This window comes from Argopecten irradians, chromosome 8, assembly GCF_041381155.1.
Source record: "Argopecten irradians isolate NY chromosome 8, Ai_NY, whole genome shotgun sequence".
NCBI classification, from domain to species: Eukaryota; Metazoa; Mollusca; class Bivalvia; order Pectinida; family Pectinidae; genus Argopecten; species Argopecten irradians.
Window position 1 is genome coordinate 33,375,234 of NC_091141.1, and position 27,537 is coordinate 33,402,770.

At 34.2% G+C, this 27,537-nt stretch overlaps 1 protein-coding gene across 1 annotated transcript in view; it reads left to right on the forward strand.

Moving 5' to 3' along the window:
* LOC138330152 (glycine receptor subunit alpha-2-like) overlaps positions 1 to 27,537 on the forward strand; it is a 48,018-nt gene that overhangs the window by 5,954 nt on the left and 14,527 nt on the right. Inside the window, exons 2-3 of the mRNA XM_069277570.1 lie at positions 16,817 to 16,881; positions 24,637 to 24,704. Coding sequence (XP_069133671.1) covers positions 16,817 to 16,881; positions 24,637 to 24,704 — 133 coding nt within the window. The remainder of the gene's footprint in view (positions 1 to 16,816; positions 16,882 to 24,636; positions 24,705 to 27,537) is intronic.

A 27,537-nucleotide genomic window follows, 5' to 3' on the forward strand; every position in this document is an offset into this window, starting at 1 on the left:
GTTTGGTATATAGAGTGTGACATGTTTGGTATATAGAGTGTGACATGTTTGGTATATAGAGTGTGACATGTTTGGTATATAGAGTGTGACATGTTTGGTATATAGAGTGTGACATGTTTGGTATATAGAGTGTGACATGTTTGGTATATAGAGTGTGACATGTTTGGTATATAGAGTGTGACATGTTTGGTATATAGAGTGTGACATGTTTGGTATATAGAGTGTGACATGTTTGGTATATAGAGTGTGACATGTTTGGTATATAGAGTGTGACATGTTTGGTATATAGAGTGTGACATGTTTGGTATATAGAGTGTGACATGTTTGGTATATAGAGTGTGTGACATGTTTGGTATATAGAGTGTGACATGTTTGGTATATAGAGTGTGACATGTTTGGTATATAGAGTGTGACATGTTTGGTATATATAGTGTGACATGTTTGGTATATAGAGTGTGACATGTTTGGTATATAGAGTGTGACATGTTTGGTATATATAGAGTGTGACATGTTTGGTATATAGAGTGTGACATGTTTGGTATATAGTGTGTGACATGTTTGGTATATAGAGTGTGACATGTTTGGTATATAGAGTGTGACATGTTTGGTATATAGAGTGTGACATGTTTGGTATATAGAGTGTGACATGTTTGGTATATAGAGTGTGACATGTTTGGTATATAGAGTGTGACATGTTTGGTATATAGAGTGTGACATGTTTGGTATATAGAGTGTGACATGTTTGGTATATAGTGTGTGACATGTTTGGTATATAGAGTGTGACATGTTTGGTATATAGAGTGTGACATGTTTGGTATATAGAGTGTGACATGTTTGGTATATAGAGTGTGACATGTTTGGTATATAGAGTGTGACATGTTTGGTATATAGAGTGTGACATGTTTGGTATATAGAGTGTGACATGTTTGGTATATAGAGTGTGACATGTTTGGTATATAGAGTGTGACATGTTTGGTATATAGAGTGTGACATGTTTGGTATATAGAGTGTGACATGTTTGGTATATAGTGTGTGACATGTTTGGTATATAGAGTGTGACATGTTTGGTATATATAGTGTGACATGTTTGGTATATAGAGTGTGACATGTTTGGTATATAGAGTGTGACATGTTTGGTATATAGAGTGTGACATGTTTGGTATATAGAGTGTGACATGTTTGGTATATAGAGTGTGACATGTTTGGTATATAGAGAGTGACATGTTTGGTATATAGAGTGTGACATGTTTGGTATATAGAGTGTGACATGTTTGGTATATAGAGTGTGACATGTTTGGTATATAGAGTGTGACATGTTTGGTATATAGAGTGTGACATGTTTGGTATATAGAGTGTGACATGTTTGGTATATAGAGTGTGACATGTTTGGTATATAGAGTGTGACATGTTTGGTATATAGAGTGTGACATGTTTGGTATATGAAGTGTGACATGTTTGGTATATAGAGTGTGACATGTTTGGTATATAGAGTGTGACATGTTTGGTATATAGAGTGTGACATGTTTGGTATATAGAGTGTGACATGTTTGGTATATAGAGTGTGACATGTTTGGTATATAGAGTGTGACATGTTTGGTATATAGAGTGTGACATGTTTGGTATATAGAGTGTGACATGTTTGGTATATAGAGTGTGATATGTTTGGTATTTATAGTGTGACATGTTTGGTATATAGAGTGTGACATGTATGGTATATAGAGTGTGACATGTTTGGTATATAGAGGTGTGACATGTTTGGTATATAGAGTGTGACATGTTTGGTATATAGAGTGTGACATGTTTGGTATATAGAGTGTGACATGTTTGGTATATAGAGTGTGACATGTTTGGTATATAGAGTGTGACATGTTTGGTATATAGAGGTATGTTTGTATAGAGTGTGACATGTTTGGTATATAGAGTGTGACATGTTTGGTATATAGAGTGTGACATGTTTGGTATATAGAGTGTGACATGTTTGGTATATAGAGTGTGACATGTTTGGTATATAGAGTGTGACATGTTTGGTATATATAAGTGTGACATGTTTGGTATATAGAGTGTGACATGTTTGGTATATAGAGTGTGACATGTTTGGTATATAGTGTGTGACATGTTTGGTATATAGAGTGTGACATGTTTGGTATATAGAGTGTGACATGTTTGGTATATAGAGTGTGACATGTTTGGTATATAGAGTGTGACATGTTTGGTATATAGAGTGTGACATGTTTGGTATATAGAGTGTGACATGTTTGGTATATAGAGTGTGTGACATGTTTGGTATATTAGAGTGTGACATGTTTGGTATATAGTGTGTGACATGTTTGGTATATAGTGTGTGACATGTTTGGTATATAGAGTGTGACATGTTTGGTATATAGAGTGTGACATGTTTGGTATATAGAGTGTGACATGTTTGGTATATAGAGTGTGACATGTTTGGTATATAGAGTGTGACATGTTTGGTATATAGAGTGTGACATGTTTGGTATATAGAGTGTGACATGTTTGGTATATAGAGTGTGACATGTTTGGTATATAGAGTGTGACATGTTTGGTATATAGAGTGTGACATGTTTGGTATATAGAGTGTGACATGTTTGGTATATAGTGTGTGACATGTTTGGTATATAGAGTGTGACATGTTTGGTTATATAGAGTGTGACATGTTTGGTATATAGAGTGTGACATGTTTGGTATATAGTGTGTGACATGTTTGGTATATATAGTGTGACATGTTTGGTATATAGAGTGTGACATGTTTGGTATATAGAGTGTGACATGTTTGGTATATAGAGTGTGACATGTTTGGTATATAGAGTGTGACATGTTTGGTATATAGAGTGTGACATGTTTGGTATATAGAGTGTGACATGTTTGGTATATAGAGTGTGACATGTTTGGTATATAGAGTGTGACATGTTTGGTATATAGAGTGTGTGACATGTTTGGTATATAGAGTGTGACATGTTTGGTATATAGAGTGTGACATGTTTGGTATATAGAGTGTGACATGTTTGGTATATAGAGTGTGACATGTTTGGTATATAGAGTGTGACATGTTTGGTATATAGAGTGTGACATGTTTGGTATATAGAGTGTGACATGTTTGGTATATAGAGTGTGACATGTTTGGTATATAGAGTGTGACATGTTTGGTATATAGAGTGTGACATGTTTGGTATATATAGAGTGTGACATGTTTGGTATATAGAGTGTGACATGTTTGGTATATAGAGTGTGACATGTTTGGTATATAGAGTGTGACATGTTTGGTATATAGAGTGTGACATGTTTGGTATATAGAGTGTGACATGTTTGGTATATAGAGTGTGACATGTTTGGTATATAGAGTGTGACATGTTTGGTATATAGAGTGTGACATGTTTGGTATATAGAGTGTGACATGTTTGGTATATATGTGACATGTTGGTATATAGAGTGTGACATGTTTGGTATATAGAGTGTGACATGTTTGGTATATAGAGTGTGACATGTTTGGTATATAGTGTGACATGTTTGGTATATAGAGTGTGACATGTTTGGTATATAGAGTGTGACATGTTTGGTATATAGAGTGTGACATGTTTGGTATATAGAGTGTGACATGTTTGGTATATATAGAGTGTGACATGTTTGTATATAGAGGAGTGTGACATGTTTGGTATATAGAGTGTGACATGTTTGGTATATAGAGTGTGACATGTTTGGTATATAGTGTGTGACATGTTTGGTATATAGAGTGTGACATGTTTGGTATATAGAGTGTGACATGTTTGGTATATAGAGTGTGACATGTTTGGTATATAGAGTGTGACATGTTTGGTATATAGAGTGTGACATGTTTTGGTAATATATAGAGTGTGACATGTTTGGTATATAGAGTGTGACATGTTTGGTATATAGAGTGTGACATGTTTGGTATATAGAGTGTGACATGTTTGGTATATAGAGTGTGACATGTTTGGTATATAGAGTGTGACATGTTTGGTATATAGAGTGTGACATGTTTGGTATATAGTGTGACATGTTTGGTATATAGTGTGACATGTTTGGTATATAGAGTGTGACATGTTTGGTATATATAGAGTGTGACATGTTTGGTATATAGAGTGTGACATGTTTGGTATATAAGAGTGTGACATGTTTGGTATATAGAGTGTGACATGTTTGGTATATAGAGTGTGACATGTTTGGTATATAGAGTGTGACATGTTTGGTATATATATAGAGTGTGACATGTTTGGTATATAGAGTGTGACATGTTTGGTATATAGAGTGTGACATGTTTGGTATATAGAGTGTGACATGTTTGGTATATAGAGTGTGACATGTTTGGTATATAGAGTGTGACATGTTTGGTATATAGAGTGTGACATGTTTGGTATATAGAGTGTGACATGTTTGGTATATAGAGTGTGACATGTTTGGTATATAGTGTGTGACATGTTTGGTATATAGAGTGTGACATGTTTGGTATATAGTGTGTGACATGTTTGGTATATAGAGTGTGACATGTTTGGTATATAGAGTGTGACATGTTTGGTATATAGTGTGTGACATGTTTGGTATATAGAGTGTGACATGTTTGGTATATAGAGTGTGACATGTTTGGTATATAGAGTGTGACATGTTTGGTATATAGAGTGTGACATGTTTGGTATATAGAGTGTGACATGTTTGGTATATAGAGTGTGACATGTTTGTATATAGAGTGTGACATGTTTGGTATATAGAGTGTGACATGTTTGGTATATAGAGTGTGACATGTTTGGTATATAGAGTGTGACATGTTTGGTATATAGAGTGTGACATGTTTGGTATATAGAGTGTGACATGTTTGGTATATATAGTGTGACATGTTTGTTATATAGAGTGTGACATGTTTGGTATATAGAGTGTGACATGTTTGGTATATAGAGTGTGACATGTTTGGTATATAGAGTGTGACATGTTTGGTATATAGTGTGTGACATGTTTGGTATATAGAGTGTGACATGTTTGGTATATAGAGTGTGACATGTTTGGTATATAGAGTGTGACATGTTTGGTATATAGTATAGAGTGTGACATGTTTGGTATATAGAGTGTGACATGTTTGGTATATAGAGTGTGACATGTTTGGTATATAGAGAGTGACATGTTTGGTATATAGAGTGTGACATGTTGGTATATAGAGTGTGACATGTTTGGTATATAGAGTGTGACATGTTTGGTATATAGAGTGTGACATGTTTGGATATAAGGACATTGTATAAGGTGGACATGTTTGGTATATAGAGTGTGACATGTTTGGTATATAGAGTGTGACATGTTTGGTATATAGAGTGTGACATGTTTGGTATATAGTGTGTGACATGTTTGGTATATAGAGTGTGACATGTTTGGTATATAGAGTGTGACATGTTTGGTATATAGAGTGTGACATGTTTGGTATATAGAGTGTGACATGTTTGGTATATAGAGTGTGACATGTTTGGTATATAGAGTGTGACATGTTTGGTATATAGAGTGTGACATGTTTGGTATATAGAGTGTGACATGTTTGGTATATAGAGTGTGACATGTTTGGTATATAGAGTGTGACATGTTTGGTATTAGAGTGTGACATGTTTGGTATATATAGTGTGACATGTTTGGTATATAGAGTGTGACATGTTTGGTATATATAGAGTGTGACATGTTTGGTATATAGAGTGTGACATGTTTGGTATATAGAGTGTGACATGTTTGGTAATGAGTGTGACATGTTTGGTATATAGAGTGTGACATGTTTGGTATATAGTGGAAGTGTGACATGTTTGGTATATAGAGTGTGACATGTTTGGTATATAGAGTGTGACATGTTTGGTATATAGAGTGTGACATGTTTGGTATATAGAGTGTGACATGTTTGGTATATAGAGTGTGACATGTTTGGTATATAGAGTGTGACATGTTTGGTATATAAGTGTGACATGTTTGGTATATAGAGTGTGACATGTTTGGTAATATAGAGTGTGACATGTTTGGTATATAGTGTGTGACATGTTTGGTATATAGAGTGTGACATGTTTGGTATATAGAGTGTGACATGTTTGGTATATAGAGTGTGACATGTTTGGTATATAGAGTGTGACATGTTTGGTATATAGAGTGTGACATGTTTGGTATATAGTGTGTGACATGTTTGGTATATAGAGTGTGACATGTTTGGTATATAGAGTGTGACATGTTTGGTATATAGAGTGTGACATGTTTGGTATATAGAGTGTGACATGTTTGGTATATAGAGTGTGTGACATGTTTGGTATATAGAGTGTGACATGTTTGGTATATAGAGTGTGACATGTTTGGTATATAGAGTGTGACATGTTTGGTATATATAGAGTGTGACATGTTTGGTATATAGAGTGTGACATGTTTGGTATATAGAGTGTGACATGTTTGGTATATAGAGTGTGACATGTTTGGTATATAGAGTGTGTGACATGTTTGGTATATAGAGTGTGACATGTTTGGTATATAGAGTGTGACATGTTTGGTATATAGAGTGTGACATGTTTGGTATATAGAGTGTGACATGTTTGGTATATAGAGTGTGACATGTTTGGTATATATAGAGTGTGACATGTTTGGTATATAGAGTGTGACATGTTTGGTATATAGAGTGTGACATGTTTGGTATATAGAGTGTGACATGTTTGGTATATAGAGTGTGACATGTTTGGTATATAGAGTGTGACATGTTTGGTATATAGAGTGTGACATGTTTGGTATATATAGAGTGTGACATGTTTGGTATATAGAGTGTGACATGTTTGGTATATAGAGTGTGACATGTTTGGTATATAGAGTGTGACATGTTTGGTATATAGAGTGTGACATGTTTGGTATATAGAGTGTGACATGTTTGGTATATAGTGTGTGACATGTTTGTATATATAGAGTGTGACATGTTTGGTATATAGAGTGTGACATGTTTGGTATATAGTGTGTGACATGTTTGGTATATAGAGTGTGACATGTTTGGTATATAGAGTGTGACATGTTTGGTATATATAGAGTGTGACATGTTTGGTATATAGAGTGTGACATGTTTTGGTATATAGAGTGTGACATGTTTGGTATATAGAGTGTGACATGTTTGGTATATAGAGTGTGACATGTTTGGTATATAGAGTGTGACATGTTTGGTATATAGAGTGTGACATGTTTGGTATATATAGAGTGTGACATGTTTGGTATATAGAGTGTGACATGTTTGGTATATAGAGTGTGACATGTTTGGTATATAGAGTGTGACATGTTTGGTATATAGAGTGTGACATGTTTGGTATATAGAGTGTGACATGTTTGGTATATAGAGTGTGACATGTTTGGTATATAGAGTGTGACATGTTTGGTATATAGAGTGTGACATAGAGTGACTGTTGGTATATAGAGTGTGACATGTTTGGTATATAGAGTGTGACATGTTTGGTATATAGAGTGTGACATGTTATGGTATATATAAAGACATGTTTGGTATATAGAATGAGACATGTTTGGTATATATTCGAATGCATTAATGTTTTAAAGAATTTATTTAAAATACTTGATACAATTTGTAAAATTCCTCGGTATTAATGATTATCTTGCTTCAAAGCAGCCTTTTCGGTTGCGATAAAAGGTCTCGGGCGAAAATAATTCGTGAAAATAAGTCAGTATGAAAAAAATTAAATACAGGTACACTTTATTGTTTCAGTTGTTTATCACAAAATATAACGATCTGAAAAAGTCATAACGTGCGAAAACCTTAATTGTCACCAAAATGAGTTTGTTTGCACTATGTTGGTAGTACATTGACTTTAGGACATAGAACGGAAATGTCCAACAGTTTTGTGGTAACATATATGAAATTGAGTTCTAAAATTGTATATCGATATCTTTGTGCAATTCGGTTTTCTATAACGCTTATGCTTTCTCTTCTAAAAATAACAAAAAAAACTTTTTCTTTTTTTTTCATTTGGCACCTGCAGTCTTCCTGTTTGCGATGAGAATTAACTCTTTTAAAGAAGGTTGATAATTTTTAGGTATACGGATTAATTAAATTACGATAGAACTTTGTCTGCAGTACCTAATGAGTACTGGCACACGATACACTGTCGTACATTAAACCTCCGAAGAGATTCGTTATACAGCTGTGTTCAACAAAATGAACTATTCAGGTGTAACTTTGAAAATGGATTGTGAGAAAAAGGATCTTGTATTTTTTTAAAATTTTTTTCTTTATTTGTTAATTTCCAAAAAATTCAAAAGCATGCATGATATTTAAACATAACATTGTTATCACACACCCATTCATACATATCTAACATTCTAATTTACCATGAACATTCAAAGTTATTTTTCATACTAAAGGATAGCAAATGTATACACTTGAAAAGTAAACAAAGAAAAGAGAAGAGAGAGCGATACTGTGAGGTAGTGGTTTGGAGCTAAGGGAGTAGAGGAAGGGGCCGGAGAAGTTGGGAAATCACTTTTCCATATAAAGTATCGTCATCAATAATGAGAAGTGACAAAAGCTCAAGGATTCACCAAGATCTCGTTCATGTTAAACAAGTCAGGATAGATAATTTTATAATAGTGTCTTTATTTTTAATAAATTGTATATTGGCCCCGTGAACGAAGCCGTGATATGTATCCTTGAAGGGTCCAGCACGGCAAATCTACCCCATTTTGATTTTCTATTTTTATATCAAAGGCTAATAGAATAGCTTGTGAATTAGCTGTACATATGAGTGGGCATCATTGATACTCCATGGAGTCCGATCACACCCCTGGACTTTGTCATAGTAAAACTGGAGGTAACAGAACAGGTAATTTAGTCCTTTGATGTACATCAAAAGGGCCGTATAACGGTACACTGTGGTTGACTGTGGGGCTGTGTTGTAATGGAGGGTCGGAAGACTTAAACTTTCTTTTACACATTATTTGAAACAGTTATTTATCCTATTCACCGGCTTATTGAAATCAAACATGTTATGTTCGGAGGGAACTTAGCTGTGTAAGGACTACCCGGAAAAGTATCCTCGAGCTGGGAATGGGACTCCCAAGTCTTCACGTCCATCGGTTAAAAGAATGCGCGTTTCCACTCTATCATTCGCAAATAGATCTCTTTTGGGCATTCGTACATGTACTGTAAAGCAGCCTATTTTCGTGTACTATTAAAATTTGCGTATTTGCGGAAGATTAGAAACTACAAAAAATAATCGCTGCAATTTTTTTTCTGAACACAGGTTAAGTAGTATCATATGACTTCACATCCTCGATACTTATAAAATGATAATGATGTTATAATAAGCAAATGGCAGTTCATAGACTGATGAAGGCCAACTGCGCTTGGTAAAGGTTACATAATAGGGCTGCAGTGAAAATGTAAATATACAATTCTCTTTGGACTTTAATTCAGTTTATTTTCCCTCGCATTGTTTTTACTCCAACGACATTTAAATGAGAATTGAAGTTGAGTTATTTTGTCAATACATTTTATGTGGGTTTTTTTCGTTTTGCAGACCATATGTCGAAGAATCGCAAAATTATCAAGACAGCATTGCTTATCTTTGTGCCATATGCATAGCAGGTTTGAATTACTGCTTTTAGTCATGTAATCATTTGTCTGTAAATTCGATTAAAAGTATATTAGTCTTTTAAGGATTTTCGCGCCAGTCTGATATTTATCTTATTCCCGCGGCTAACGATTGGGCAGTTAACATAGTTTGTCGACGGTTTTCCTCAAACCATCTGAATGTTTGTCTCTCAACGGGGCTTGTTAAATGTTCGATATTTTTCTGAAGTTAAACTGAATAAAACTTTCGCAACTAGATTGATAATAACCTAAATTAACCTACATATTTTATATTTTTAGAAGAGCTTAAAATTGACCTACATGTATTTCTCACTGATAATTTTTTTCAAGATCACAGTGATGCCTCGAAAAACCGCGAAAACATTATCCCCGCGACAAAAAATGATTTAACAATAACAACATTTGTAACACCGAGAAAAACAGGCGGCTGTTCATTTGCTTCTTTCATTTGGCCGACTGAAACAAATAGTCTCTCTTCTTATTTCCGAAGCGATTCTCTATTGTATTGCATTTACCAGTTTTTTGTTTAGCCCACGCCGCTGTTTAGTCGTCTACGCGTATTTGGAACCACTCGCCTGGAACATTTGTTGTATGAAGGCGGTGAATCCATTCAGACAAATGTATCATGGAGTCTAATCCTTGCCAAATGCGGTAATTGAATTCACATGCTATTTATGTATATATGATATGGGTTATGTATCTAGAGATAAACTCTATTTATATGGCACAAACCGAAATTCTACTCGAGTAATATAGGGATTGATATGTCCTACACTAGGATTGTTATGCAAGGGAATTTGAGATTTATTTTTACAAATATTATGTTCTACAGGGGGAGAAGTTGCGCAATGAAATCGATACAATTGTCTCGTTTTTGCACGTTTTTTGGCTACTTAACCATCCCAGCTATAAGGAAGGCCGTCTTAAACTTCCAATAAGAACATGAGATGATTCATTGTCCCAATGTCCCCCTTGATACTAATCTTCCCATCCAAACAGCAGGTATATGCAATTCTAACACCTTAACCATGTGATCGTAAAATGCGACTAAATGGAATCTTATTTTCACTCCTCTTTCTTACTTACTTTTTTTCTCCTAACTTGCTTTCTACTTTCTAACGTCTCCTTTGACATCGCTTCACTTTTGGTCACGAGTTAACTATAGCGCTCGCCTCTGTGAAGAAGGCTCTCAGCTCTGTCTCCTGACCGAGACACACCAAAGTCTATAAGAATGGCAGTTTCTGCTCCTGCTTAGCGCTCAAAGCTTAGCGCTCAACACACTATAAATGGGAGGCCTTCCTTAAATGACCCTGACTGTTAATAGGACATTAATATAATCAACTAACTACTCAACCAATCCTCCAAACACCATGTTTTTATCATGCGCATGCGGATTGCATTCACAGCAAGTTTTCCCTAAATGGTCTTCGTAAATAATTACAGATTAATTAAAAGAAAGACAAACGGAACAAAACAAACAACAACAAAAACAACTTAACAGTTACATTTTAGTTTAGCATTCGCCATTGTAAGGAGAGGGCTTAAAATAAGTTGGACAACTTGTGCCCGATCCCATTGTGTATATTTGATACAAATGAAATACATGTATGTTTAAATCAAAATTGCAGATAAAAAAATAAATTTGTGTCGCATGTCGAGACAAAATAAATTTAGTGTTAAATCAGCTTAATTTTGCGTTTTCAGATTTAATGATTTTTTCACGGAGACTAATATCACGTTTTCAAACCTTACGATTTTTTTCACGGCGACTGAATTTCGTATTTTCAAACTAACGACTTTTTCACGCCGACTGAATTTCGGGATTTCAAACATAACAACTTTTTCCCGGCAAGTTAAAGGGACAACTCACTCAGGCTAATTTTTTACATAACCAAGAAGCAAAATATGGCATAAATGTATTGTTCTATATTTCTTATGAAACATATAACATAAAATATTAACAAATTCCACGTCATTGTTAAGTATTTTACTTAATATCGTTGAAATATCAAATCGTTGATTAATATGATTAAGCAGGTACTATATGGACGCTGTACCCATATCCTAGCCAAAGTCACGCACGTTAATCAAATAAACTACATAACCATTGAGAAGGTGATAAAATGATTTTTAGGCAAGACAATTCACCCAATAAGGTAAACACACTACTGTCAGAGCGATTTGCGCAGTTCTAGACAAAAATTGCATTACTCTATGAGCAAGGGACAGGGTTCGGCATACAAGAAGTTCGACCACAATGTGTAATGGCGGACAGCGAGCGAGTTTGGTCATCTACACACATGTCACAACCATGGACTTTTCAGGCATACCACAGTAAAACCGACTGATCTAATTTCCATTAGAACTGGTTTTATCCAATATATGTACGAATTTTAATTTTCTCTTAGACTGCATTTTCCCTTTAATTTCGCGTTTTCAAAACTAAATACTTTTTCTCAGCGATTTAATTTCGCGTTTTCAAACCTAACGAATTTTTCACGACAACTTCATTTCGCATTTTCAAACCTAGCGACTTTTTCACGACGACTTCATTTCGCGTTTTCAAACCTAACGACTTTTTCTCAGCGATTTAATTTCGCATTTTAAAACCTAACGACTTTTTCATCGCAAATTACTTTCGCGTTTTCAAAACTGACGACTTTTTCAAGGTGTTGTAATTTCGAGTTTTACAATTTAAAAGCTATATTGTTCTGGTAGTTGAAACGTCTTTGAATCAATTTATTCTCGCGAATTCTTAACGCCGACAAAATAAGTAAATTTAAATAGCACGCGAAAGTAAGTTGTTTTTCAGTATATAAAATGAGCTGTTCTGTTACATTTGCGCCCTCCCTCCGCTATCAGATTCTTCTTATTTTCTGTCTGTACTTAAACCCCGCATTAGATAGAGCACGGAAGTGCCTGCATTAAAAAATGTCAAAAAGAACAAAAGAAATTTCCGATAATTCGTAAAGTGCGAACGACTTCATACGTCATACCCGAACATTTGAAAACAGTTCATTGAAAAGTCGTTCTAGTTTCTCTTTCGTTACTAGTAATGGGGAATATACTCCCATGATCAGGACACAGTTTTATCAAAGTGTCTTTCCTTCAGGTCATTTCTTAACTTAAAGTTTAATTTATTAAGTTACGGGAAATTTTTACTTTAAGGAACGTAACTTTAGTTATTTTTTCCTACGAATAATTCAAATTTCCTTCAATTTATGAAAATGTATAGAACTCAGACCTAATTGGTTTTGGATGAGTACTATTGACTTTGCACTTTTCTAGTTTTATGTCTGTCTACTAAACGGACACTTTTCTCCATAAGAAATCATTAAAGAAGTAAAGAGAAAATTTCACTTTAAGGAACTTAACTTTCATAATTAATATGATATTAAGATGTTCATGATGGATTTTTCCTAGCTTGTCTTTTTACTGTGTACCTTAAGATGGCCATGAGGCCGAACAAATGCAAAACGGACATGTGTAATGTTTAAATTATATATATTTTCATCCTCTGGAGAGAACGATTATTTAAAAACTTAACTTTAGTTGTGCTTTCCTACAGAAAATCCAAACTGTCTTCATTTCAGGACAATTGATGAAAATGTGGCCCTTTTGTGGATGGATACGATTTTTGCACTTATCTGGTCTTTTGTCCGTCTACTAAACGGATACAAGAAGAGATAACTATATTTGAACGTAGGCTCATGTTACCTATGTCACCTTCGAATACATATCATCAATGATAAGGGCCTACGTTCAAATAAAAAGTTTTATTAGTATGTAGATAGTGCGGTTTTTCAGCCGTGATAAGACTAAAAATATGCGTCGGCTAATTGAAAGGTTCCTTAAATGTTTATTTTACTGATCATTTGAAATATTTCAAGTCGATATGCCTCCAGCTTCTCTTCCGAAAATGGAAAACATCTCATAATGACAAAGCATTTACGGAATATATCATTAGTTTTCCCCATCACTTAGAATGACGGCTATTGAACGCGAAGAGATAGAGCAATGTCTGATTTTCATGATTCCTTAAAAGTTGATATGATATTGATTTCAGAATGTCGAAATACGAATCAATAATTTTAATTTGTTATCAGTGAAGAATTTTCTATAAAAAACATATGTTATCTTAATGCAAACATTTAATGGTGTCTCAACGACAATGTAAGTTAGCAGTTTATAAAAAATATGTGACGTCAAGTTAAGATACGCGACAAGTGCCGCTGGTTTCATATTGTAACTATGTATCTCACTTGATTTCGATATGTTTCGGTTGTTAAACAAGACACGTATTTTAGCGTTAAACACACATTTGAATGTATTTTAGATGAGGCATATGCCGTATCATGAATTCTCTTACAAGGCATCGTTCCTATATATTAAAAAAACTGTTGATAAAATTTTCAAAATTGTGTTTTTAACTTTTTTCTCTCGCCGTTCTAAATACAACGAGACTTACGAGTATTATTACACATTCCATCATAAAGTTTTCTAGCATAGGCAGGAGAAAATATCACGATCATCATAAACATTTCTTGAAAGTTGATGTTAATATATTGATGTCAATATTTGACCTTTGCTGAAGTCAATTTGGTGTTATATTAACCATGTAGAATCAATTATAATTACCAAAAATTGACCTTTAGTGAGGCCATTTTTTTATCAAAGGATATGGACTGTGATATATATATATATATATATATATATGATAGAGGATAATTTCAGCTCAGTGTGTTTTTATATATTTGGTGTAATTTTTCAAATACATCAATCTCAATCCGAATAGCCAGTTATTTTCGCGGGAACGACATTTTCGCGATATCGGGAAATATCGAGAAAAAGTTAAGTCATATATACCTTTAAAACCGCTAAAATTAGATTTTCTCGCTTAAACCGAATCACATAAATAAATATTTCATTGTTTGTTTTTATTATATTATTGTGTTAAGCCCTATGAAACTAAGGTTGTTAATTAGCTTATAAACATCTTGTTATAAATTATTTCAATCTTTTAATTGCGCTTTTGATATGCTGTAGATATATGTCTCCAATATGTTCCAATTGTATATAAATTCCACATAATTGGTCACACTCGCGATAATTAAGTCAATCCACTTGAAAAAGAACCTTCCTTCCGTTTTTTGGAACTAATTAAGATAAGAAGCTTCGTGTAACCAGTTCAGATTGCAGTAGAAGTACCGTGTGAAATACGCTTCTGACAACAAGGAACTGAATTAGACTTGTCGAGCTTAACCTCGTCTATTACGCAATGCCAGTGTTTTAATTTAGTCTTCATTGGAAAGCGTTTCATCTTCAATCGTACAGGTCATAGGGGAACTCCCTGTCTTGTTGTAACCTTTTCTATGTAGACCATTTATAGTTACTTATAATTATTCTGCAAATTTCACTTTTACGGTTTTACTGCACATGTGTTAAATATTTTCAGTGCGATTAATTCTCAGGGTTTGTAATCATCCGTGAATTGCGCGATTTAAACGCGCATAGAATAGGTTATTTTGCAGTTTCTTGTTGAGAATTTAGTAAGTGTTTGAAGAATGGTATTATAAATTAGTATTTTCTTAGTTTGCCTTACAATTATATATTTGAATTTGTCCTTCATTGTTCTGTGAATGAAAATGATCAAGTATGTGGCCTACTTGGTGTTTTAGGATATATACATCGTTAGTCATTACAATAGTTCTTGTTTCAGCATTCGTGGATCTCATAAAATTTATTATGAAATGAGCATTCATTAAAGATATAGACTTATTTATAATATTGCTATCATTTGTTGAGGAGGCACAGGTAATAATGACGTGGTAATCAAAATATCACATTACACGAAGTTTTGTTTCTATTTCTATCAACATACTAATCATGTGATAAACATAATCTCATACTCGTGACTACGTAAATGTAAGATAATATTTTATTTAACTCATTAAATAATTTAATATCCTTCTCGCAAAGGCTTATGGCATATCAAATTATTGAACTAGCATTAACGCAAAACTTGTAACTTGACAACCCTAAATGAGCGTAAATACGCAGTGATCCATCTTTAGTTGGCATACAGTGAAATAGCATTTAATCCATCAATTTCACCGTGACAGTGTAAGTGACAATATCTTTACGCCTACATTGAAAACATTTTACAAATTATTTGTATCTTAATGAATCGTTATAGTGTCTAGACAAAACTTTTAACTTTACTAAATGTGTGATTTGGTTTTCAAGAGTTTTTTGTGTGTTTTAAATATAGAATAATGGATAATGTCTACTGCAGTCAGCCGATAATGAAGACAAAGAATTATCAAGAAAACGTCCTCAACAACTATACTCCCATAAAGAGATTCCATTAAAGTAACACTATTGCAGAGTTCAATGTGAGCTTCCGTTAAGCTGGAATGTTTATTTGTAAATAACGAATTCTCGACGGACCGTTAGGAAATACAATACTATCATGCGACCCAAAGGTCAATTGATTACTTGTAAGTGGTGAATGAATTCGAATTTTTTTGTGTCTGTTGTTTTCACACTTTCTTCATCAATTGACGATTTTAGCCTTGTCACTGTAAAGCGTATTCTGGCTTAGTCTCATTTTGTGATTGAATGTTCCGATTTCAAACAATTTTGTCAGACATCGTAAATACAACATACTTAAAGCACTTTGATCAAATAACGATTACGCAATAAAACTGCATCTGATTTTTTTCAGTAGCATACACGATTTGTGTTAATTCTAAAAAAAAATAGTAAATGTTATTTTATAGATCCAGTCCAGTGCAAATATGCTTTTGAAAATATGCTTCTATATTCATGCATGTAATCATGTGGATAGGGCGTACATAGGATTTGCCTGCTGCCCTATCCAAATAAAATCTTTTGATTTAATACAATATTTTGAAATGAAAATAAAGCTATATATCTTAGATATAGCATATATACCAAACCTTTAAAGAATTATTATTCCGACGAATTGTAATGGTTACCCTTTCTAAAAAGACCACCAAGCGAACAGAGAAAATAAGATTTTTATAACAAAGTGGTATTTATACACATTTTATATTGTATTGAAATTAATTAACTGTAACCCCAAAAAAGTGGTCGTATAATCCAGGTTTTCGTTATAGATAGATGGTCTTTATAGCAGGTTTCATCATACAATGTATTAACCATCCGATGTTATTTCAGGTCTGAATTTGTCGGCGCTCTTATCGTTGATTATGACAACCGGATCCCTCCGAACTTTGAAAAAAGTAAGTAAATATTTAATATGTTCAGTTGATAAGATTACTATGAGGAAGTTTTAGGGTCGACATTTTTTTACACTGGATAAATCTTTTAGATATTTTATTTCTATGTTAACATCTATATTCTACAGAGGTACTCTCTAAATATTTTCATAGTTTTACTCTCACCTAAAACCATCTAGCGCAATATTTCTCTCTAAAAATGACCGTTGGTTATCAGAGAATCAGTGTATGCGTTTCAGTACACTTTTTTTGAAGCTACTTTTGCGATTTTAGTTTTAAATCATGTTCGCTGAGATTAAGTTTCGCTTATGTAAAGATTGATTTAAATATCTTTCATTAGTATCGAAATTAGTGACAATTTTTACAGATTATCTTTTGCGAATTGAAATAAATCGCGGAAATCACGAAAATAACACGCACACAAACAAAAGCTGGTTTACGGCATGTACTTGTAAATATATAAATATCGTATCCTCTTATTTAGGCCTATATCATGTTGATGATGGTAACACTGAGATATTGGTATAACACTGTCCTAGTTACTGTAAAAGTACCTTTTTTTAACAGTCACAATATTTTAGCGCTTTGCAACTCGGATAATCTGCGCTAAAATACGACTGTGCTAAAATTATTGTCTGTATGTTGTTAGCATACAAAATACTATATGCACACTCCACATACAGAAAACAAATAATCAAATTAATTGAAAATGGCCACCGTAAAGTGACAAATTTATTATCGAAAAAAGATAAAACTCGTATCAAAGTAATATAACAAATACTTTGCGAATATTGATATTAATGTGGGGGTTCGATAGAACACGGTCACAAAGTTAAAAATGTCTCCAAGAGAAATACTATGAATGCCTCAATTCGTCATTGCTGCTCACCCGTTCATTTTATCTTTTGCGAAAATTTGACTGCGCTAAAGAAGTACCGTTCCAGTATATTCATATTCTTTACGAGACTGTCCTGCCAGGGTTCAGTTGAATTAGCTCCCCATAAGCAGACATGCTATCTCACATAAAACGAGCGTGAAGGCATGTCGTATAGAGCCATTATATCGATTGGAATAAATGAATCGTTTAGTAGCGTGTAAAATGTACAGCCTACACAAAATAAGAATCAAAATAAGAGTTCCTGAATCTGAGTCTGGTTCAGGCATTCCAGCACGGTAAAGGAGATCAACTCAGGCAAAGATTGTCTGATAAGACCCATTTGAATATGTTATAAGAACATTGAGACATTCACATCCCTTTATTTTGGGAATGGGACCGTTTTCAGAAAATCAATTTTTAACATCGTTTTTTTTTCTATTTACATTATTGAGAAACAATGCCATTCTTGTTGTTTAAATCAATTTCTGTGTTTTTTAGTTTGCTCCAATGTTCTGTTCCTTAACCCAAACTTGTCAGTTTATTTTTATCTTTTCCATGATAATTCTTTATTGGGCTTTGTACCTCTAGGTTGAAAAGAAGCTTATAGTTTGCAGCCATTGTTTAGATAAGCTAACTACGGCTATTGCCACCGATACCGGTAAAAAATGTGATTTTGATCTAAAACGAAATTGAAAATGTTAGCGACTTAAATTTCAATATCAAACTGAAGTTTTGTGTAAAATTAACCCATTTTATTAAATATTTCATATTGTAGGTGCTGCGTGAAAATTGCGAAAATATTACTGCCTCGCAAAAATAACTGACAGTACGGTATAAAATTTGGTAATTTTGCTCCTGCTTAACCCTTTAAATTGTCAGACGGTTGGCTCAGCTGTTCTCAATATCTTTAAAAGTTTGCCTAACACAGACCTACGCTCTTGAGAGTATGTGATTTGCGAGCATCAGTCTATTCTACAGAATGCGGAACACATCCCGAAATGGTGATGTAAGAAAAAAAACCTATTTGTGTTTTATTCTATGTAGATAAAGATAAATTGTAACCTTTCCTTCTGCAAGATCAGGCTTGCACCGGGTCACGCCTTCGTCTCAATATGCATGGAATTGGCGTCTAGGGGTCCAATAAAGACATAGCGACGTTAATACAGATCAAAGGTATTTCAGGAATTACAGTAGGATCCACTTAGGTGTGTACTTAGTGGCATTGTCACCTGGGATATTTTATACGCAGCATCATATTAATCTGATCAGTGAAGAGGTCCTCCATGCATTACGTAATGGTAATGGTGTTAATAAAATTTGTGGCGGATAGGGGTTAATGGGATGACGGGGATTTGATCTGTATACTTCAATAGAAGTAATAATATGAAATCATTAGTGTCACGTTTTCCCCACTGATGGAAACTTTAGACTCCAGGTCCCCTTCATACTGTAAACAAACTCATTTCTGCGTGCGAATAAAGTTCGCGTAGTACGAGCGGTTTGAAACCGTTAAAACTAATAACCGTTAAATGATATATGCACAGGTACAGTGGAACCATATTAATAAAAATTGTGAAATTAAACCGACGTGAAAAAGTAGTTAGGCACGAAAACACAAAAATTTATCACTGCGAAAATACGTTGGTTCAAAGTAATTTATCTTATTAAGGGATTGGATTTCGTTTTTATGTTAACCATGCTTGTATGGAGCAATTCCTCTAAGAATATATTCTATGGGGCGCGTTAGCGCCCCATATTGAATATATTCTTAGAGGAATTGCTCCATACAAGCATGGTTAACATAAAAACGAAATCCAATCCCTATATTTACACTCACACGACTTTATATTTATATTTTATGCAATAAAATCGTCATTTGAAAGTGACGTAATTATTCAATAAAAGTCGGTCAAAAGTGGGAGGAGCTTACTCAATTGAACAGCGAATGATGACGCTTCACGTAAGGTAGAATTATTCATCCGCGGAGACAAAAAAGTTCAATATTTTAGTGTAAAATAAACATGACAAACAAAGTAAATTTCAGAGATAATCTTATTTAATCAGATCAGAACTTTAAATATATATTCAATTTTGCTAAAAGTTAATATATAGCGTAATAACATAAAGAATTTGTACACGGCCACATGTGTGAACTCGGTGGCCGTTATTGTGCAGCGAGGCGAAGCTGACGCACGCTTACACACTTGAGTTTGCCGAAGTTGGCAAAACAACGATTTTCAAGTAGCTCAATGTGTTTGAGATGTCGTCTGACTTGACGATATTACATCCTTGGGAGCCATGTGATTATATAATCTACGCTTAGATCCATATCGCCATCGATAGATGAAACAAATCCACTTGTGTTCGATGGATATGTACAATGTATTTGTGGTGACGCGTAACTGTCAACACGTGGATTATTAGCGGTGCATGTTTTATAATACACATGATTAAATTCTCAAAGAACAAAGACAAGAGGATATGTTTATAACTGACCTCTATCAGAGGGTCTCACGCCCGTCCATCCCAAAGACTCGATCGTAGGACGAACATAGGCACAGAGGTAATGTTTACATTTGACAACCATCATTTTTAACAAAAAAAGAAAGCACGTCGCCCCGGTCGGGATATTTTTCCGTTTCTTTATACAATTGTTAATTCAAAAATTGTTTGAATCATATATAAATATAAAACATGTATATATCGTTTACATTTTTCCAAAATTCTATGAAAAACAACAATATACACGTAATGTTGCGTCAAAATGTAAACAAAGCCATGTGTTTTCTTTTAAAAAAAGTAGTCTTTTTACGTTGCACAGAACATTTCCTTACGCAAGTTCAAAGTTCAATGTTACCATGCAGTTATGGTAAACAAAATCGGCTAGTATTAGCGTATAGTGACCAAGCCTTCAAAGTAATTTATCTTATTAAAAGAAACCAAGACACCCAAAATTGTTTGGAGTAAATTGCCCTTGTACGAAAGACCTGGCCCAGATACTCAGTAGTCAAAACAGCGGCAGTTTCTGCTCCTGCTCTGCCTTCAGCATAAAGGGAGTGGGACGACTGGTTTGTTCGATTTCAATGTCATGTGACATGATGGTGTGTGTTGTTCGGTGACTCTGATAGCATGTTTTAGTGCATCCTCGAATAATCCGGGGGTTCCGATCACTTACGATCTCTACATCCCTGGACTATCCCATAGTAAAATTTGAAGCAGCTCAGCGGAAAACGTCTGAACCAATAACAGACCTGCAAAGATTTCTTTTGAAGACTACAGAGAGAGCGGCGCCCGACATCAAAGTTACACAGTCAACCACAGTGTACCGTTATACCAATCTTTTGATGTACATCAAACGACTAAATTACCTGTCATGTTTTGTTGCCTCCAGTTTTACTATGAGATAGTAAGTGATCGGAGCCCCTAGAGTATCGATGATGGCTTTAGTGAGATTACTCCCACTATCACAAGGAGACACGATATAAATATATACCGCAGCCTCTCAAAACACTGCATACAAGAACGTTTATCCTAATAAACAAAACCAATTTTTAAATCCCAATTACAGTAGTGTAAGATATAAAATGAGGTAATGAAGTGTAATTTACACATTCCCATCAGTAGTGATGTTTATAAATGCGTATATAAGATTAATAATTTTATAACAGGTATGTTTTTTTCATGAACTTAAGTTGAAGTAAAACAAAGTAATTCATACATTTTCTTATGATAAAAATAATCTGTTATTATCTCAAGAGTATGTAAATTTCAATTTCTCAATGGTTTGGGATCCTTACTAGCGAGGTCTGGTCAATATGCGCTATCTAGTGTTTAGCGGCTACAATACCGTCATATTGCTAAAATATTTGCAATGGTCCCTCGATAATTCGAACACTTACGTCTCAAGTCCAAACCGTTCGGATTGCAATTTTTTGACGGCCAGATTCCACTTAATAGTCTATAATCAAATTCGTTCCCATATAATTCCGTCCGAATTGCGAGTTTTCGGTCTTCCAGCGTCCGGATTATCGCGGGCCCAGTGTATGTATCTGATAAGCGTAACTGTTTGTTCAATATCTAATACCACTTTCCATGAGTATTGAAATCAAATTGTGACATTAATGCTTTGAAAAATTGAGTATAATTGACCCACTACTCAAACCAACGTATATCGATTTTAGTAGCGAACCTCTAATTACGGATATGTGAAAAGAAACCATGAAATTAATCGTTTGAATTTATACTGAAGCTCCATTGAATAAGCTTTCTAGACAGAGGCTGCGTCCATCAAAGTGTAATAACCCCTTACATGTTCATTGCATGACGTCTTAATTACATATTGAGAAATAGTTTCAAGCATAAAATAATTTTTCTTTCTATTACTGATCGCAACTAAGCTTAATAAATAATTTCTGCTGGTATAAATCAAATCAAATTGTACATTTAACCCGGAAGAATGTCTGAAAAAATAATGTTACGATAGAGCGTTCTGTTTGTTGGTACTTAAACCCATAAAAGTATCAGTTTTGTAGACAAGAGTAATACTACGGTACAAATACTAGAACTACATATTAGAAATATTCGACAGCCTGAGGTGTTACAGCACCTACACTACGGAAACTCTCGTCATAGTCCAGGGTCATTCATGTGTTATAGGAAACAGGTTTTCCATGCATTGGCTCGTACATCATAATGGTTATATATGAATATTACATTTCTAAATGTCAGAAGTCAGAAATGTGTGCATTTGTAGGGGAGCATTATTGCTTACTTTGAAACTAGACCAATAATTCATATGAGCGAGAAGGACTTATCTCGAGTAGACGGTTCTTAAGTTTATAACATGTGTCTTATCCAATTTGTATATGTATGAATATAAAATAGGTTTCCTCCAAACCAACTTTCTTTCGCGGCTACTAAACTTCGCGATTTTAATGTCAAAACTATATCGAGACTATTATTTATCCGCATATTTAAATATAGACTGGAAATCCCTATCAGTATCAATGATGTGGATGTTAATTCGCGGAAGTTAATTTTCGATAATTTACTTGGATCTCGAAATCCGCGAAAGTAAATCGCACGCGATAGAAAGTTGATGTTGATATCCTTAATGTTATAAAGTACATCTGGTACGATATATATATGTCTTGACAGTAAAACATCACTTAGGTTATAGCTAATGTGTTCTGACCGCACCCTTGTGCATAAAATCTAGTTATCGTCATTGGTGATGTCCGCGTAAAGTTCGCCGGCACTTGACAACATTCCTGAACCGTGTTCTGTAAAAGAAATCCGCTGATTTAGAGTCCATATAACAAATATGTTCATTTATCTTAGTGCATGGTTGACAGGGAAAAAGATTTGTGTATCTGACCCAATCCCCTATATAACATTTATACCGATTACATTAGTGACAAAATGGCCGGCTATCCAGCTGAGAGTTTGCGTCAACGGGATTCATCAATTATATTGCGAGTTACACAAATATTGTGGATCGAAGGAAATATAATTCAAAGTGTCATTTGTTAATTTGAAGATTAAATCTGTTTGTTTGATTAATGTTACCTAATTAAATAGAATCATTTTTCATTGTTGTGTTAATAGCGTGTTATAGTTAAAACCTGTCATCATTTTACAAATTTGAAATCTGTTTTGTATTACATTGATGTCATATTTCTTCGGATTTATTGATGCCAACGAATCATAATTATAGGGTTTTAATCGAGATGATTTATTTTCATGACTGTTGAATTTTTAATTTAATTGAAAAAATCATGCTTTATATCAAGAAATAATTTGCTTTGTTTAATTATTGTGTAATTAACTTTAGTAATCAAATTAGTGTTGTGAGATATAATTGGAATAAAAACATTAAACATTATTCTGGAACAAACTGACGTTTTTACGTGTTACTATATCAACCCATATGTACGTGTTCAGTGGTGATCTTATTAAGAATATTTTACTGCATATTGTACGATTTCGCGGGAGAAAATTACGCGGTCATTTTATTGACACTTATTCGTCGAGATAAATTTTCGCGCATTTGTCAATATTTAACTCTAATCTATACATTTTATCAAATTTGTCATTCTTTCTATTTCATTTGCGGATATTTAAATTAACGAAAATATACTTGACCGCAAATGATATAGAGAAACTTAATCTCCGCAAAAAAATAGCTTTACAGAAAATACATATTTCCCAAAAGAGACAAAAGGGAAGAGAGTATTGGAGCTTATTTAGAGTTCTTAAATGTTCTGTGAAAATTAACACGATTGAATTATTGCTGTTATAAGTATTACACAGAACTTAAAAGTGTTTCCAAAGTTACCTCCATTTTACTTGATTATCAAACATAATATATATTTTAAAGTAAATGATATACGAAATTGACTCTCAGATAAGGTGCCATTGATATACAGAAAATCAACTGCGATTATATTCAAACGAAAATACAGCATCACCAAAACGTTTCAACTACAAGAATAATAAAGCTATGTAACTGTAAAATGACGTGAACAAGTCGTTTCGAGAGATAATGTGAAATTAGATCATTACGGAAGCCTGTTAAAAAATAATGTCGTTATAACGACTTGGTATATCTACTTAGTATATTTTTTTTCAATGTGACCCAAAGAAGCTTCCGTAGATCATTGCAAAATTGAACTGGTCTAAAGTACATTTCACTTACTAAAACAATACAAAGAAGTAGCATATGTTTATATTATTAATAGGCTATAGATACAATCTCATAAAACTGACTGTAAATCGTCATATTTCGGACACGTATCACCTATTATAAAGATTGTAACTCAATGTCAGTCTCTTAATTATTTAACGCGTATGGGCTAATGTATTGATCTTTATATTTCCAGACAATTACACAGAGGTGGAGGTCAGTGTTTTTATAAACAGTATCGACTCCATCAGTGAAAAAACAATGGTGAGTAATTGCTTTCTGTTTGCATATATTTTGTATGGTGAGTAATATTGCTTTCTGTTTGCATATATTTTATCTGACGAGTGATTGCTTCCTGTTTACATATATTTTGTACAGGGAAAATCTAAGGGAATTGTTTTTCCTAGACATATAGTTTTTATGATAAAACAGAAGTGGTGTCCTCTTACTATTTCAATATATTCTGTAAATTGTAGGCGATGGTATTGTAATGCTCGTGACTCTCACGCGTATACGCACGTGTTAAGTGGAGCATGACGAACAGTGTATTAGTGTTATTGTATAGGTTACAGGGTCTCTTACAGATACGGGCTTTTCACATAGGTATCCGAAGGTTATGTTACATGGAATATTCAAGAAGATGCATGTGTAATTTATAGAAATTACTTTTAGATAAATATGCCTTTAAATTAATTACTTGATTATCGTAACCGTGAGTGTAATGATTTCGCTTGGTATCACAGTATATCTTTAATACCTACTACACAAGTTCAAAATTGCTTTTAACTACGATAAGATTATCAACACATACATATTGAATCAAAGACGATACAGAAATATTGTTGGGGATGAGTATCTTTACAGAATTTGTAATCTGGTGATATTAAAAACATCAACGAAATATTCAGAAATGTATTAAATGAACGTATACACAGGGACATATATATATTCACGAATCATAGGAATCGGCGGACCGTGAAATTTTCCCTCCCTAAATATTTCCCGCATTTGGAACCGCGAAATATAACCTTGTACAGTATCGCCGCGTTGAACCAGAATCCAATCACTTACTCAATCTGCGATGATGAATTTGATATAACACGTTGGCAGCTGTTATAGTAAAGGTGATTTATACTTTGGTTCTGGCATGTTTACACAGCAAAGCCATCAATTGTCATGTAGTTGACGTGTTGTTAAGATATATTTACACAATTACTACACGAACTGATCAATGGATAACCCGTCTATCGCGCCAATCTCGTGTCGTTTCGCCGTGAGTAGTTACTTAACTCTAAATCCTAATTGTTTCCCTTATTGAATGACAAATATCGATCTAGGTCAATGTTTACAATGTAATTGTGTTTTCCTTCTGTTTTTCTATTGTTTTTCGTCCCACTAGGGGCTCTGGGATTCTTTGTCTCGGATCCAATTTCATAATAATCCTTTCCGGGCCATTACGTTGACCTGTATATAGCCGACTTGGCGGTACACAAACAGCCTCAGTGGAGTAGCAGACGCACAGATTTCCTATTCATGTATTCCTGTACGCATCTATCAATTGAATGTGACTGGATGACTTTATGTGCCCCGTCCTCGTTTTTTATTGAAAAATACCTATTATCTTTGAATGCCAGCCGCTCTTGGTGGAGAACAACAATGAAGCATATGCATAACTAGAAACCAAGCAGCATGTACTGTAGTACTTATCTTTAGTCTACCCCCACAGAGAAAACTGATTAAACCACGATGCACGTTGAAATTTCTAATTACGTTCGGTGGTTCTCCTCATAGGTCGCCGGTAAATCGATATTGCGGATTTCAGTCAATACTATCGGAGCTTTTCAGATGGATTATTGATAGACGCTTGGACAGATTCAGATTCATCCTATGTTGGATATTCTACGATTGTTTAAGCTCTCTTCCTAGCAAACTGATCCTTTTGGGGAGTTAATATTGGCTTTCAGTGATTTTGAAATATTCCATCGAGTGTTATCTATATACGCACCGCGGGACGTACGTACATGTCAACTTTTTTATATTGCAACTTGAAAAGCCTATTTTGTATTCCGAACTTTATTGATATATTTCAAGGGTTTTGGCTCATGCGTCATTTGAAAGTCACATAAAGACAAAACAGTACAGTAGATTTATTCCTGATTCGGCATCAGTATTGACACACATTGATGTTTAATCTCTCATTTTCTTCAAAATGTCTAATTACTAATTTAAAATTATCCCACCACTATGCTTATGTTATACTTTTCATTATCATATGCAAATACACATTATAAAACCCACAAGAAACACTTTTATTTGTGATTAATGAAGACATACTACATTTCGTTTAAACATCAATGTGCTGCACATTTATGTAGGTAGGACGTTAGAATTATACTAGCTGCCTCCAATTCAAACATAAAAGGCGACTAAATTTAGGATCTTATCTCTTCTTTCCTACTGACTTTGTCCTTTCCGTGTCTCCTTTGACGCTGCCTCACTTTGGCCTTCAGTTGAGCTTTCGCCCCTGTGAAGGCTTTGGGTTATCTCCCCTGACAAAGACACTACGAAGTCTATAATTGGAGTTTCTACTGCTTGGTGTTCAACATAAAAGCAATGGGACGACTGGTTCGCCGCTCTCAGTGTTGCCCGGTGACGCTGTAGGTATGCTTCAATGATATAGTACTATAAAAAGGCAAACGTTTTCGCTATTGCAAATATATACAACCCCAACATATTCTATACCACAGCCCCCCAAATCATACAGACATCCACACACGTAACACATTTGTAAAGAAGATGTCGTCCTCTATTGTCCCTGACTATTAATAGAGTGTTAGGCCAATCTGATTAAAACACAGATCCTTATAACAACTCCGTTAAATAGAGGATCTGACAATATCCCATAAGGGGTCACGTCCAGATGACCTTTATACCACGTGTACTTCAGAGCAAATGCAGTTTCTACACCTTACAACATCAATTGAAAACGTCTTTTCGCCCCAGTTTACATATACAATTAGCTTTGTTGTGCATTTCGAGCGAGATGACTACATAAACGAAAATAATTTGGACAGCTTTTTCAAACTATTTCGTCCCC